The 13824-nt window shown below is 46.2% G+C and overlaps 1 protein-coding gene across 3 annotated transcripts in view; it reads right to left on the reverse strand.

Annotated features, from left to right (window-relative positions):
• The window catches only part of slc8a3 (solute carrier family 8 member 3), a 514840-nt gene that overhangs the window by 76163 nt on the left and 424853 nt on the right, over positions 1-13824 (reverse strand). For all 3 annotated transcript variants that reach the window (XM_078563165.1, XM_078563167.1, XM_078563166.1), the window contains one exon: positions 8519-8643. In XM_078563165.1, the coding sequence (XP_078419291.1) occupies positions 8519-8643 (125 nt within the window). The remainder of the gene's footprint in view (positions 1-8518; positions 8644-13824) is intronic.

Genomic DNA, 13824 nt, shown 5'->3' on the forward strand with positions numbered 1-13824 from the left:
CTCCTTACCTGTGCGAGAATCTTAAGGGTTATAATTTGCAATTGCGCTGTGGAAATGATACTCAAACAAAAAGGGTTGTTATTTTGGAAGAATGCTTGACATTGCAATTTTCTGAAAGATATGCCAATCACTTTAATGGTTGTGGTTATATTGTCACTAATTAAAGCAGCAGTTTGTCAAATGTTCTGTTTGTTTTGTTTTCGAGCGGTGCAATAAGATAGATTATTTTTAAAAACGAGAATGACTATCTTTAAAATAACCGAGGGCGCTCCTAACTCACAGACTTCTGTTTGCCGGCCGCTAGATCGTCACTTCTGCCATTTTTTCTGTCTAGGGAAATGGAGCCATGTCTTGCAGGGGAGTGAGAATGTACGATTGCAGTTTGCTCAGCCTGCCCATGTTAAAAACCCCAGCTCCATTGGGCTAGCTGGAGTGACATTCAAAAATATGTAACCCCCATATTTTAATTAGTAAGACAATTACCAATGAGATGCTAGCTTCTCGGCTGCGAGCAGACACCAATTAAGGTACGCTGCTATTTAAAGTTGGCCCATGCTTATTCTCACCATTGTAAGCTGTACTGGTGACATGTTGCACAGTGAAGCACTGAGCTGGATCTGAGACACAGGAGGGGGTGTCAGTGCTACTATAACATCTGTGGATCTGAATATTCATGGGAAATTACAATGAGGCTTAATGAGATATCATCATTGTTAGTGATACCCGCAGCAAGTTAAGAGAGCAAGCTGTGTGGCCTACATATTGCCCAGGTTTTATCAGCACCAAAGTAATGACACAGCCTCATAATTTTAAAAGGCATTTCTCTTCACTGTGTTAAAAAAAAATATTTGGCAAACAATCATGTTTCGTTGACTTCCTTCCCATTCAGAGGGGAACAGTTACACAGACCCCCAATTAGGTCATCCAAATGGCCATTTTTCATTTGCTTTTGCAGCCCCTCTCTCCCCCTTTTGCACCCCTGCTCCCCTTTGACAGACCCTCTCTCCCCCTTTTTGCACCCCCTCTCCCCTTTCGCAGCCCCACTCTACCCCTTTTGCAGCTCCTCTCTCCCCCTTCACAGCCCCTCTGCCCTTTGCAGGCCTTTCTCCAACCTGTGCAGCCACTTTCTCCCTCTTTTGCATCCCCTCTCACCCCTTTGCAGCCCTTCTCTCCCCCCTTTGCAATCTCACTCTCCCCCTTTTGCAGTCCCTCTTTTCCCCCACTTTGCAGCCCCTCCTGCCCATTCTCGCAAGCCTCACTTCCCACTGAGGTCACTTCCCCCATCTTTGCTTCCCTCCAGCCTCACCTCCTCCCCACAATCTAGCTCCCCGCTCCCGGCCTCACCGCCTCGCATCCCGCACAGCCCCACTTTCACCTCTTGCCCCCACCCCTCCTCCCCCCTCCCCCAATCCAGTTTCACTTCCCTACCCCAAGCCTGCCAGCCTCCCACTGCCACTTCTCCGGTCCTCAGGCCTCGCCCGCCGCCGCCACTCACCTTTCCACTGCTTGCCTGTCCTCCAATCACAGGCTGTTGCTCTCCCACGCTCGCTGCTGATAGGCCCACTAGTAAGCCTATCAGCAGCAAGCGTGGGAAAGAGCCAGCCTCTGATTGAGGGAGTAGCTCCTTACAGAATCTCTCATTGCCAATGCAGGGTTTCTCTGGCTGCCCCCACAATTGAACTTTCCAGGGATTTCTGGGGGCTTTTGGGGGCTAATTCGCTCACCGCTCCTGTGTATTTTGAGCTCTGCAGGTGAGACAGAGGCTGGCACCCGTGGCAGGACAGAGCCTTGCTTCATTGATGCCGACCTGGATCTAATGCTGGGGGCTGCGAGGAAGAAGAGGGAGGTCCACTTCCCAGAGGGTGGCAGGAAGAGGATGCAGCAGAGGCACCTCTCGATTCAGCCTCCTCTCCCTCTACCTCCAATGCCTCATCCCCTCTTATCTCCTGCTCCTTCTCCGATGAGCTGTCTCCTTCCAGGGCCTCACCATCCTCAAGGTCCAAACCTCTCTGGAGGGCCATGTTATGGAGAGTGTAGGTGATCACCATAATGACAGAACCCCTTGCAGGAGAGTACTGGAGGGCCACCACACGACGGGTCCAGACTTTGGGGTCTCACCTTCAGAAGCCCAATGGCCAGCTCAACGGGTGTCCTGCTGAGCAGGTGGCGTTGGTTCTATCGCATCTGTGCCTTTGTCTGGGGCTCCCACAGACGGGTCAGTAACCCTCTCTTCAAGGATTTCCCTCATCCTCTGGGATCTATCCATGCACTTTGGGGGTTGGAGTGAAGATCTGAGGCAGCCTGGACTGAAGGATGATGAAGGGGTCATGACAACTGCCAGGAAAATGAGCGCACATATGGAGGAAACTCTTGTTGTGGTCGCAGACCAGTTGCATATTGATGGAGTGGAAGCCCTTCCTCTTGATGGGTTTTACTGGCCAGTCACTGGGTGTCTTGATGGCAACATGAGTGCAATCAATGATGCCCTGCACTTGGGGAAATTCAGCAAAAGTGGCAAAACCCAGTGCCCTCTGTGCCTGTGATGCCCCATCAATTGTGAATCTGATGTGTTATCCAGCCTTGACAAAGAGGGCATCTGTCGCCTGGGTGATGCATTGGTGTGCAGCTGCCTGTGAGATGGGGCGGAGGTCTGCAACTGACCCTTCAAAGGATCCAGCGGTGAAGAAATTCAAGGTCACAGTGACCATAACTGCTACTGGAAAGGCATGGCAATCAGTGGTGTGAGACCTATATTGACGAGAGTACAGATGTCTGTGACCATCTCCCCAGAGAGTCACAGCCTCCTTCATCGCTGACTCTCTGATGTCCAGCTGGCTTTGCCTCTGCCTGTAGACGCTGTGCTCAAGGCAGTGTCTCCTTCTCCTTTGTATCTCTTGTGTCTCTCCTCTGGCCTCCTGATGCCCAGAGCTCTGCCTTTCCTGTGCAGGCTGGTGCTCTTCACCTCCAATGGCCTCGATCTCTGAGGGGACAGCACCCATTTCCAGCTGCAGCCGCCTTGGTGCCCAGGTGGAGTCTGAATAGCCTTGCCCACTGTTCTGATGCCTGTGTGATGCCAGGATGATGATGATCTCTCTGACCTGGAAAAGTTCTTACTGCTTTCTCCCCCCCTGACCCCCGATGGGCTGCTACAACCTTTCCTTTATAGGGATAAGCCATTTCAGCTTGGATCAGCCTTTGGACTTACCTGCAAACACTCTTCTGGCCTCCCCAACAGTCACCAGATTTGGTCCACGCCTGCCTTCAGCTAGTCTGAGGCAGACAGCTCCTGAATGCCGGCTGCCTTCAACAAATTTAAAACCTGATAGAAAGCGAGGTAGAAGGCCCTTACCTATTTTAGTTGGCCTAAGCAGCAGTGTGAGTGAATTTGCAGACCTTCACTCTCCCTGCTCTCACTAAGACTTCTGATATAAGGGCCCGAGGCAGGACATTGGCACACACAAAGTCGGAGCCATTATTTTGAGTCACCCGCCTCCATTCCAACCTAACCTGGTGCTCGAAAAGCCAGCCCCAATTTGGGAAAGGGAAGTGGACTTGGCCCAAAAGGACAGCTACAGCGGTTGATGGAGTTGAGATTCATATGACTCTGGCAGGTTTGAACAGTATTCATCCATTAGAGAATACAGACTACTCATTTTTGATCATGTCAACACAGAGTCAATTACCATCCAGTGTTCATTATTCCTACTGGCTGAAGGCCTAGAATTTATCTGTTGCTATGGTGGCTGTAAGAAGGACTTTACAATATTAAATAATCCATCTAGTAAAAGCAAGTTGTTGTCAAGTGAGTAAAGATGCATTATCGCTATGTACCTCTGCCTCACAAAGAATTTAACCTTGCACTAATTCATAGCAATTTTCTCAATGTTGGTGTTTTGCGGTAGCTTTTAAATCATATTTTAAAATCTGTAATAGGCTAATTCCTGATAGCACTCTGTTTAAAATAATTAGTGAGATTCACTTTTAGAAATCAGGCTACTTAAAAAAAAGACCAAGCTTAATGCTCTTATTTCTCTTTAAATAGTCATCGCTGCTGATAACATAATTGGTTGAGTTGACAGCCAGAATTCTGCATCCTAATATGTAATATAACAGTCGGGAACAGCCAGTGACAAACATTACAAGAACAGATGTCTTAGCACTCTAACATTGGCAAGAGTTCAGAGAGCACAGACAAGACACGGGAGAATGGAATGGAACAAATTAGGTGTGAATTTTCCATCCCCTTAAGACTTGCTCCCCATAAGTAACAACAACAATTTGCTCTTTTTACATTGTGATATATCACAAAGCATTTCACAGAAGCGTTATCCAATTTGATAGCAAGCTGCAAAAGCAACATTCGGACCACGGGCTCCAACCACCACACTGGAACAGGAAGTCAGTGCTGCTGACATCATCATTGTGGGTCTGGAACAGGAAGTGGGCACCCAGTCCACCCTAGACGCATGCGTGGTGCCGCTGATGTCATCATTGTGGGCCTGGTGAACGCACGCCACCCACTTGCTCACTTCGCTCACCGCCCCACTTGCCACTCTGCTTGCTGCCCAGCTCCCAACCCTTGGCCTCTTTGCTCGCTGCCCAGTTCGCTGCCTGTGGACAGTGAGGGTACAGGGCAGTGAGTGAGAGGGAAGTGGCAAGTGCGAGGCAGCGAAGGGTTGGGAGCGGGGCGGCCAGTGAGGCAGTGGCAAGGCGGTAAGCAAGTCACAATCACGATCCCAGGATTTTTAACTGGTGTTTTGGGGTTGAATATTCTGTGAAAACCTTAATCATGGTGAAAACAAACCCACACACTTTACTGGTGCTGCACTTGCTTAAATATCTTTACACTGCTCAATATTATGGTTGGTCCTACTCTTTGATGCAGGCAGCTACCTGTGGCTGGCAGCGACAACACGGGCACTGCGATTGCGTGTCCTCTACAGTTGCAGTGGCAGCAAATGCAGCCCATTAGGACAGGTGACCATAAGCTTAGTTAAAGAAGTAGGTTTCAAGGAGAGTCTGGAAGGAAGGAGGGGAGGTAAAAGGGGTGAGGAGGTTTAGGGAAGGAATTCCAGAATTTGGGGGCGGAATTTTATGTCCCTGTCGCGGTGGGGCCATAAAATGCGGTGAGCCATTCAAAAGTCCATTGGCTTCAGCGGGACAGTAAATTCCCGCCAGCGTAAAATTCCATCCTAGGAGTCTGACAGCTGAAGGCACAGCCACCAAATGTAGAATGATGAAAAATGGAGAGGAGCCAGATACAGAGATTTTAGAGGGTTGTAGGCAGATTACAGAGAGAGGGAGGGGTGAGTCCATGGAATGAGCTGTAAACAAGGATGAAAATTTTAAATTTGAGGCAATGCTGGATCTGGAACCAATAAAGATCAGTGAACACAGAGTTAATGGATGAACGGCACTTGGTGCGAGTCAGGCCATCCATTGTAGAACCTGCCTGATTGATAGAGGTATTCTGACTACAATGGAATAATTTATTCTAGGCTGGGTTAGACAAAATTGTGACAGACAAGGGAGTCAAGGGTAATGGGGGGCAGACAGGAAATTGGAGTTGAGACCACAGCCAGATCAGCCATGACCTTATTGAATGGTGGAGTAGTCTCAAAGGGCCGAATGGCCTACTCCTGCTCCTAAATGCTATGTTCCTAGGTAAGCGTGGAATTAAATGAATGTAGACTAACGAAGCTTGACGGCAGAGAGGCACTGGGGAAGCATAGTGCTACCGAGTGTGTAAAGGTTTCAGAGAGTGTTAGAGGACAAAGAAGGATACACCATGGGCACAGTCAATTATTCATCATTGGTTAAAGCCATTTTGAGGCTAGGGTGGAATTCAAACAGGAGCTGCAGCAGAGATGGGCATGGATCTGCAAGATGATACCATGTTCAAGCACTTTGGAGAGGAAAGAGAGGGTGGGAATGGGGTGGTAATGAAGATTGGGTTTTTTGGGGAGGGAATGATGACAGTAGTTTTGAAAGTGAGGAGGTCAATACCTGCAGAGGTAGATGGGAGAAAAACTAGAAAGACAGGTGATAAGGACTAAGATAGGTAGTGGATTAGAGGGAGAGATTTTGGCTAATAAAGGGAAGGAGGAGATGCAACAAAGGCAAGGGAAAAGGTGTTGTCTATTACGATGATGTAAAAAGCTCTGCGTTCCCTGCCCTTCTTGTTACAAGTGAGGGATAAGAGCATGGAAGAAGAAATTAAAGAGAGTTTGTTTTACTCTTTAGGAGCATTCGCTTTAATTGAGTAAAGAAGCCAGGAGTTATCTTTGGTCTCCTGGATGATCTCATAATAGTGAATGGTTTTGGCAGAGAAGAGTGAGGTTCAGTCATGTGTGAAGTGGTACAGTCAAATCTAAGTTGCATAGATTTTTGATTGGAGAGGGAGTGAAGGGTTATGGGTGGGGTGCATATAGGAAAGTGGAGTTGAGACCACCATCAGATCAACCATGATCTTAATGAATGATGGAGCAGGTTTGGAGAGCTGAATGGCCAATTCCTGCTCCTAAGTCCTATGTTCCCAGTAATGGATGGCTAAGCCAGTTGTGCTGAATTCTGTTTCCGTTAGAGTTGATGAAACAAAGGTGGGGCCTACACCTGGGTAACAACCAGGATGAAATATGGGAAAAGATTTTGCTGGGGACAAGGTCACCAATCGTGGAGGCCAGGGAGTTGTAGCGTAAATCCACTCCTCCCATGGTTTCGAATATGCTCAGGTATGTAGATGGGGAGTCAGTGCTATCTGAAATGGGAGGAGACCACAAAGGCAAAGCAATAGAAGCCAAGGCCGAGGTGAGCATCGCCTGAGAAAGGGAAGGTTTAAGTAAGACATAGGGAAACATTGCTGAGAGCTGGGAGGTTGTTTTTTTTTCAAATAATTTATACCAAGAGAGATTACCAGAAGCAGGTAGCTTAAGTTTCTTCGAGATGGAATTGGAGAGATATCTCAGAGAGGAATACGTTACCAGATTTAACACTGTGGATAATAGGTGAGGGTGCAGTTTCCTCAAGAGAAAGACTGGCTTATCAGCATAATTCCAGCAATTTACGGGTTGTGGGGGAGGGGTAGAGGATAAGGTGGAGGAAAGGATATTGTGCAAACAACTATTCCACTGGATTCCCATGACCTGGCACCACTTCTGGGATTTCCCATTGGAACTGATGTCAGCTATTCAATATATTTTCCCATATATGAGCTGCTTTATTCTAATGAGATGCAAATGACAGGAATATGTTGAATAATCAAGATTGCACACCACAGCAACTCTGGGTGCTTGGGACACCATGCATTCTTGGCATACATTACTGCTATGGCATGAGGAGGAGAGATGTACATTTTAACAGGGAGTATAATCAGTTATGAGGCAAATTAAGTTTGCCGCTTCAGAAAAGCCACCGGTATTGATTTCCCTCCATTTCCCAAGGTGGGCTCCTGATGCAAGCAAGAATCCTGCCATGTGCCCGCTGAACATATTCAAATGACCCTGATCCCATGAACCTGCCAGGATCGAGGACTGCAGATGTGGGGCGAGTGAAAATGCTATCAAAGCTGTGACAGCTTAAGGGTCTAACACCTTCCTGAAAGCAAGGCGACTGCAATAGTTAAAAGCTCACCACAACATTCTCCAAACAACTAGGAATGGGGAATAAATGTGCCACGCCAATATCTTTGCTACTAAGATACACTTGACTTCAATAACGTCTTAATTCTGGTTCCAAAATGTAAAGCAATTCCCTTTATTCATGTGAATTTATTCAGTGAAGGCCTAATAATAGTAGCCCTGTGTTCTAAATTAACTTCAGAGGCTTGTAACTAAAATTTTATCACAACAAAGTAGAGATTGCAAACAGTGAATATATCCTTTTAACCTTTAATTTAATCTCATTTCCCTAGAGACTTTCATAAGCTACCCAGGTCTATTAGGTAAATTACTTCTATATTATTTATTGCTAACTGTATCTCTCTCTCTTCAGGTACCATGCCCTATGTGGGCACTGGTGACCAAGGACCTCCATGTTAATACTCCTCTAGAGGCATGGATCATCCTCATTGGTGGTACATTCAGCCAGTTTGCAAGTCTCTTTAAAGATAGTTCTTTGTCTACCTCGATCTCTTTGACCATCGATCTTTCCCATCAGCATCAGACTTTCTAAATCATGGTTTCTTATTACGGCCCAAGAAATTCCAACTGTCTGTTTCTGATCTTGCTCAGCAGCATTCTTTTGGTCTCAGGTTTTACAAGCACCTCTTCATTGGTAGTGTGACTTGTCCAAGATAGCTTCATTATTCACCTCAAATACCACAACTCTGCGGCCTCAATTTTTCCCTCCATTGCTTCACTGATCGTCCAGACTCGCCACCATGTGTCAAAATTGGTCTGATGTAGCATTCCAGGATTCTCAGCCTTGTTTTCATGACTAATTTTGTGTTGATCGCAATCTGTTATTCCAATTTGTCAAGTGCTCTTCCATAATTTGAAAATGAAATGCAATGATTTCTTACCTTGAATTCATAGGATTCTTCAATGATGACCTCCAGTTTTGGATGCTCGCCCAAAATGGGTTTCCCCATTTCTGCAATCCGTTTTGCCTCCTCCTCTTCAATCGTCAGCTTCCTGCCCGTGTCCTCTGTAAAACAAACATCTCATTCATCAGTTAAAGCTGCAGTGTGGAATATTTCCTGCGCATGGGACTTCCCCCATTGATTCTAGAGCTTCCCGGAGCCTGGGCAGTAACTGGATGCAGTACTGCTGCACCTTTACTCTGAGATCCGCAAGACAACAGTCAATTGTTTCATGTAAATTTTGTATTGATCCAAGCTAATACCTGAGCAGCTAAATGGCTACAAATCCTGTTGAATTTAACATTATATTTAAACTCCAATCCTGAGCCTGGATGACGGGTCTGCCTTTGGTTTCAATGGTTTCCTCTTGGCACAGACTGACAAATACACACAGGACTAAAACTAAGTTAAAATTAACTAACCCACGATTAATTTTTGTAATGTTCTCAGTGCTTTCCCCAACCCACTCTTCCAGGTATTCACAGCACCCTTCTCAATCAAGAGTGCAGGGCAGACTTTCTAGAAATGGGATTGTGTTGTTGCTAAGTCGATGTGGTAAAAGGCATGTTGGGTGACTTTCCTTCTTTGTCTCATGCACTGCCACACAGTGTGTTGCTCTCCAGCAGAAACCTGATTGTTTCAGTGAAGATGAAGGGTAAAACTTGGTACCAGAGTTGGACACGCGAAAATGTCTTACAGCAATAGGACGTTGTGTGAAATATATTAAAAGCTTGTGCCATTCCTAATATCTGGGAGTCTAAAGTGACACTTAGTACATTTGGTTACATGCCATGCCTTTGGTGATTCTTCATCCATATAAAATTGTCACCTGGTTAGAAGGCTTGAACCAGCCACTATGAAGGGTGTTAAGTGTAGTCTAAGGTAATTCATCTCATAATCTTCCCTCTCACTCTCTGAGTCTTCTCACTGGCACCTTCCTCAGAAGACAGTGGCAAGTTCATGATCGTGTTACTTGAGATTCAGGAACATGAGTCTAAGTTCTAGAGTTCCATGGATTGGCTCATACATCGAAATACTGCACCATTACTCCACATACGAATTAGCAGCAAGAGTAGGCCACTTGGCCCCTCAAGCCTGCTTCGCCATTCAATAAGATCATGGCTGATCTGAATGTAACCTCAACCCCACATTCCTCCCTATCCTCGATAACCATTCACCCCCTTGTTAATCAAGAATCTATCTAGCTCTGCCTTAAAAATATTCAAAGACTCTGGTTCCACCACCTTTTGAGGAAGAGAGTTCCAAAGACTCACAACCCTCTGGGAGAAGAAATTTCTCCTCGTCTCTGTCTTAAATGAGTGGCCCCCTTTTTTTAAACAGTGACCCCTAGTCCTAGATTCTCTCACAAGAGGAAAATCCTCTCCACATCCATCCTGTCAAGACACCTCAGGATCATAAAGGTTTCGAGTCAATGTCACTGATATAAAATAAAGGCTGTTAAATGGTGTTGAGCCAGTTTTGGATTTGACTCAGACATGACAGCAACTTACAGAAGTTTCCCTTGCAATATTTTTACATTCTTGCTCAAGTTAGGAGTATGATATTCAATATTTTATAACTGAAAAATTTGAACATGTTTTTGCATATAGGTCAATGATAAACATATTATTAGCTAAAGGCTAAAAGACAGAGAGAACAATCTAACGTTCCAGAGCAGTCTAGCATTGAACCATGTGCCATGGGCTCACAACTGTGATTTCCCATATGCTGAGGTCCTGATCCCACTTGGCATGCGGGAGGAGTCAAGGTGGAAAAATAGACTGTGCACTTTTAGTGTTCTATCGGCTTTACCCTTCTCCACCTCTGTAACCTCCTCCGGCCCTACAACTCTCCAAAACCTCTCCTCAAATTCCGGCCTCTTGTGCAACCATGATTTTCATCATTTCACCATTGGTGGTTATGCCTTCAGTTGCCTCTGTCTAACTTCACAATTCCCTCCCCAAACCTCTCTACCTCCCTCTCCTCTTTTAAGAAACTCCCTCCTACCTCCCTCTTTGACCAAGTTTTTGGGTGCCAGTGCAAATATTTCCTTATGTCAGAGTTTGTTTAATAACTTGGCTTGGGATGTTTTATTATGTTAAGAGCATAAAGTAAATGTGCAGTGTTGTAGAACAATGTTGACAGTGCTTTCGCCCACCGTCAAGAGCTAAGGAATGCTTTTTACAAAGGACACGCCTCATGAATAATTGTTTCTTGATACCAAAGCTGTAGCCATAGTGCAAATGCAGCTAAATCCAGACTTGGGGCTTGACTTCATATCTCAGCAAAGTGCAGTGAGTCTCCCTGGGAAGATAAGGTCTCACTCCACTTTGCTGCAGTGTCATTTGGGTCTTAATATCTGAATTACGCTCCAAGTTCAGTGAGAGTTAAAAGGCAAAACCCTTTTCAGCTACTTTAAGCCTGCTGTGTAAATGCACCCTCAGATGGTCAGGAAGCAGATCATTCAATTGATTTTGACACCTGAATGATTTTAAGGTGCGTCAAATGAAAGTTTAATCAGTGTAGAAAACTCAGGGTGTCTTGTTTGCCTTCCTATGAGACTGCGTAAACAGACGGACCGGACGCAGGGATGATGTTCCCTCTGGCTGGCGGGGGCTGGGCCTAAAACAAGGGGGTCACGGTCTCAGGATACGGACTGAGATGAGGAGGATTTTCTTCACTCAGAGGTTGGTGAACCTGTGGAACTCACTACCACAGAAGGCTGTGGAGGCCAAGTCATTGAATATACTTAAGAAGGAAACGGATAGATTTCTTGGCTCTAAAGGTGTCAAGGGGTATGGGGGGGAGAGCGGGAGGGAGGCGCCGAGATAGAGAATCAGCCAGGATCATACTGAGTGGCAAAGCAGCCTCAAAGGGCCGAATGACCTACTGCTGCTCCGGTTTTAAACCTTGTGCATGCTTTTATCCCCCCCACCCAAAAAAAAGCGTAAACAATTTGGCTCCTTCCACAAAATAAAAATTATCAGTCACCTGAAAGATGCTGACCTTTCAGAGCTCTCTTAATCAATGATTCAAGAAAGCAATACAGCTAGCAGTGCCGGTCACGTTCCAGGAGTTTAGTGATGGCTCGGTAAGAAAGCAGACAGGGCTGTCTTCATAACGATTAATTAGCTCAGTGGCAGGCCTCTCGAATTTGCTTAATCACTTTGCCTTGCACATAAGGTTAGCATATTGAAGATAAATACTCAAGGGAGAAATGGAGATAAGGAGGTCTAGCTGTAGTGCCGCAGTGTTAGATTCCCATTTGCAAAGTCCTGTCAGCCCCATGTTTGCTTGTGATTTTCCCACAGTTTCAATTAATGTCTATGTTTTGTTTGCTACAACTGGGATGCGAAGGACAATAGTCGATTATCGCATCACCTAGGAGATGCAGGAAGGAGGAGAAGATAAGGCACAAAGAAAAAGCATTTTCTAACTAAACGCAATACAATAGTGTGTGATCCTTGGATTTGCTGCTGTACCAGATGATGCTCAAAGAATTTCAGAGACATTAAGATCCCATCACTCACTGTCGCCCCCCCCTCATCCCTCAGTCCTGGAGCCAAGTGAACTGACTGAGTGCTGTCGTTTGGAAATGGGGAGGGGGAATATCTGCAGAGAGCATGTCCCATCTTTCTCCCCAATCCTCCACCATCCACGTGTGCAAGGCTCCCAGCTAGCTCAGTCTGGCACTCCTAATCCCAGAGTTGTGGGTTCAAGCCCCATGTTGGGCATGTAACTGTTTTCCTGTGTACGCAAATCTAGAATTAGGGGGGGGCACCAAGAGGTCTCCCATTTAAGGTGGAGATGAGAAGGAATCTCTTCTCTTGGAGGGTTTTTAGTATTTGGAATTCTCTCCCCCAGCAAGCAGCGGAGACTGGGTAATTTAGTATTTGTATTCAAGGCTGAGTTGGACACATTTATGATCTACAAGGGAGTCAAGGAGCATGGGGGACAGGCAGGAAAGTGGAGTTGAGCCTACATTAGATCGGCCATTATCTTATTGACCAGCGGAGCAGATATGAGGGGCCGAATGGCCTACTCCTGCTCCTATTTCTTATGTTCATATGTTCAAAGGAACATGTTGCAGATGCCAGCTTCCTATCACAATCTGGGGACAGTTGATGGAGGAGTGGGGAGCAGAAATGGGCATCTTAAAAAAAGGTAAAACAAATGCAGTGAAATACAAAGATAATAGGCAAGAGCTCAAAGTAAGAGAATGGTGTAAATGTATTTTGTGCAAAGCTACTCGAAATGCAAAGGACGATCCAAAGCTCAGCCTTCTCAATGGATCAAAATTGCACCTGGTACTGAATGCCTTGTTGCCAACTGACCATCACCAGTGCTCGTATCATCAGTATGTGAATTCTATCCTACCAACGTTTCACTGGGAAACCCATACACTATTTGCTATCCAGTTACAAGTTTATGACTCCTGCACTCCAAAAAATGTCAGAGAGCCAGAAACAGAACTGACGTCTGCCACTTTGGACTGCAGCATCTTCTGACCGACCTTAACTCCTATGCTGCGCCTAAAATCCCATCTCACCCCTTCAAACCACTGCTGGGAAAATATTTTCAAAGCCAAGGCCAGGGCCCTCAGGCACCCGAAGGGAGGAGGGGCAGCAACTGGACACCCCTGGGTCATCCAATCAGGAATCTCAGAGGCTGTCCGCTCCCTCTGAGTCCCCTTTGCCTGTGACCCCCCCTCAACCTCGTCCTCTGTCACCGCAGAGGGAGAAGCTGGCCCACAGGAGGACAGTCAAAGCAAACCCAGGGCCCTCAAGACCTCAGCTCTCCAGAGGACAGACACCAAAGTCATCAGAGGCAACAGGACCAACCATTGCACAGGATGTCTCCAACCCTGCTTTGGATTTCAGGGCAGGGCCTAGAAGAAGTGGTAGGCTTAGAAAAGTTAGGAAATTCTGATCACAAGTGGTTGCATGGGTGAACATATTTTGTGACTTTATAATCTGAAAATATATTCACTTTCACTGAATAGTGTGTAATGTCTTTCAAGTTCATTGAGAGGCTTCGTGAGTCCTTCCATTGTATCACCCCCAACTATCAGTTCAGCTGCAAGCAGCCGGACCACGAGTGATTCTGGAGGGAGAAGTGTGTGTGACAAGGATTTTTGGAGCCTCATGCGAGCACACTCCCAAACATGTGGAGCCCTCATCCATCACACTCATCTTACTGTCCTGAGCATTCTCAATGCTGCCTGCTGGGGTCTCTATCAGTTGTCC

The sequence above is a fragment of the Cetorhinus maximus genome, chromosome 18 (assembly GCF_964194155.1).
Source record: "Cetorhinus maximus chromosome 18, sCetMax3.hap1.1, whole genome shotgun sequence".
NCBI lineage: Eukaryota > Metazoa > Chordata > Chondrichthyes > Lamniformes > Cetorhinidae > Cetorhinus > Cetorhinus maximus.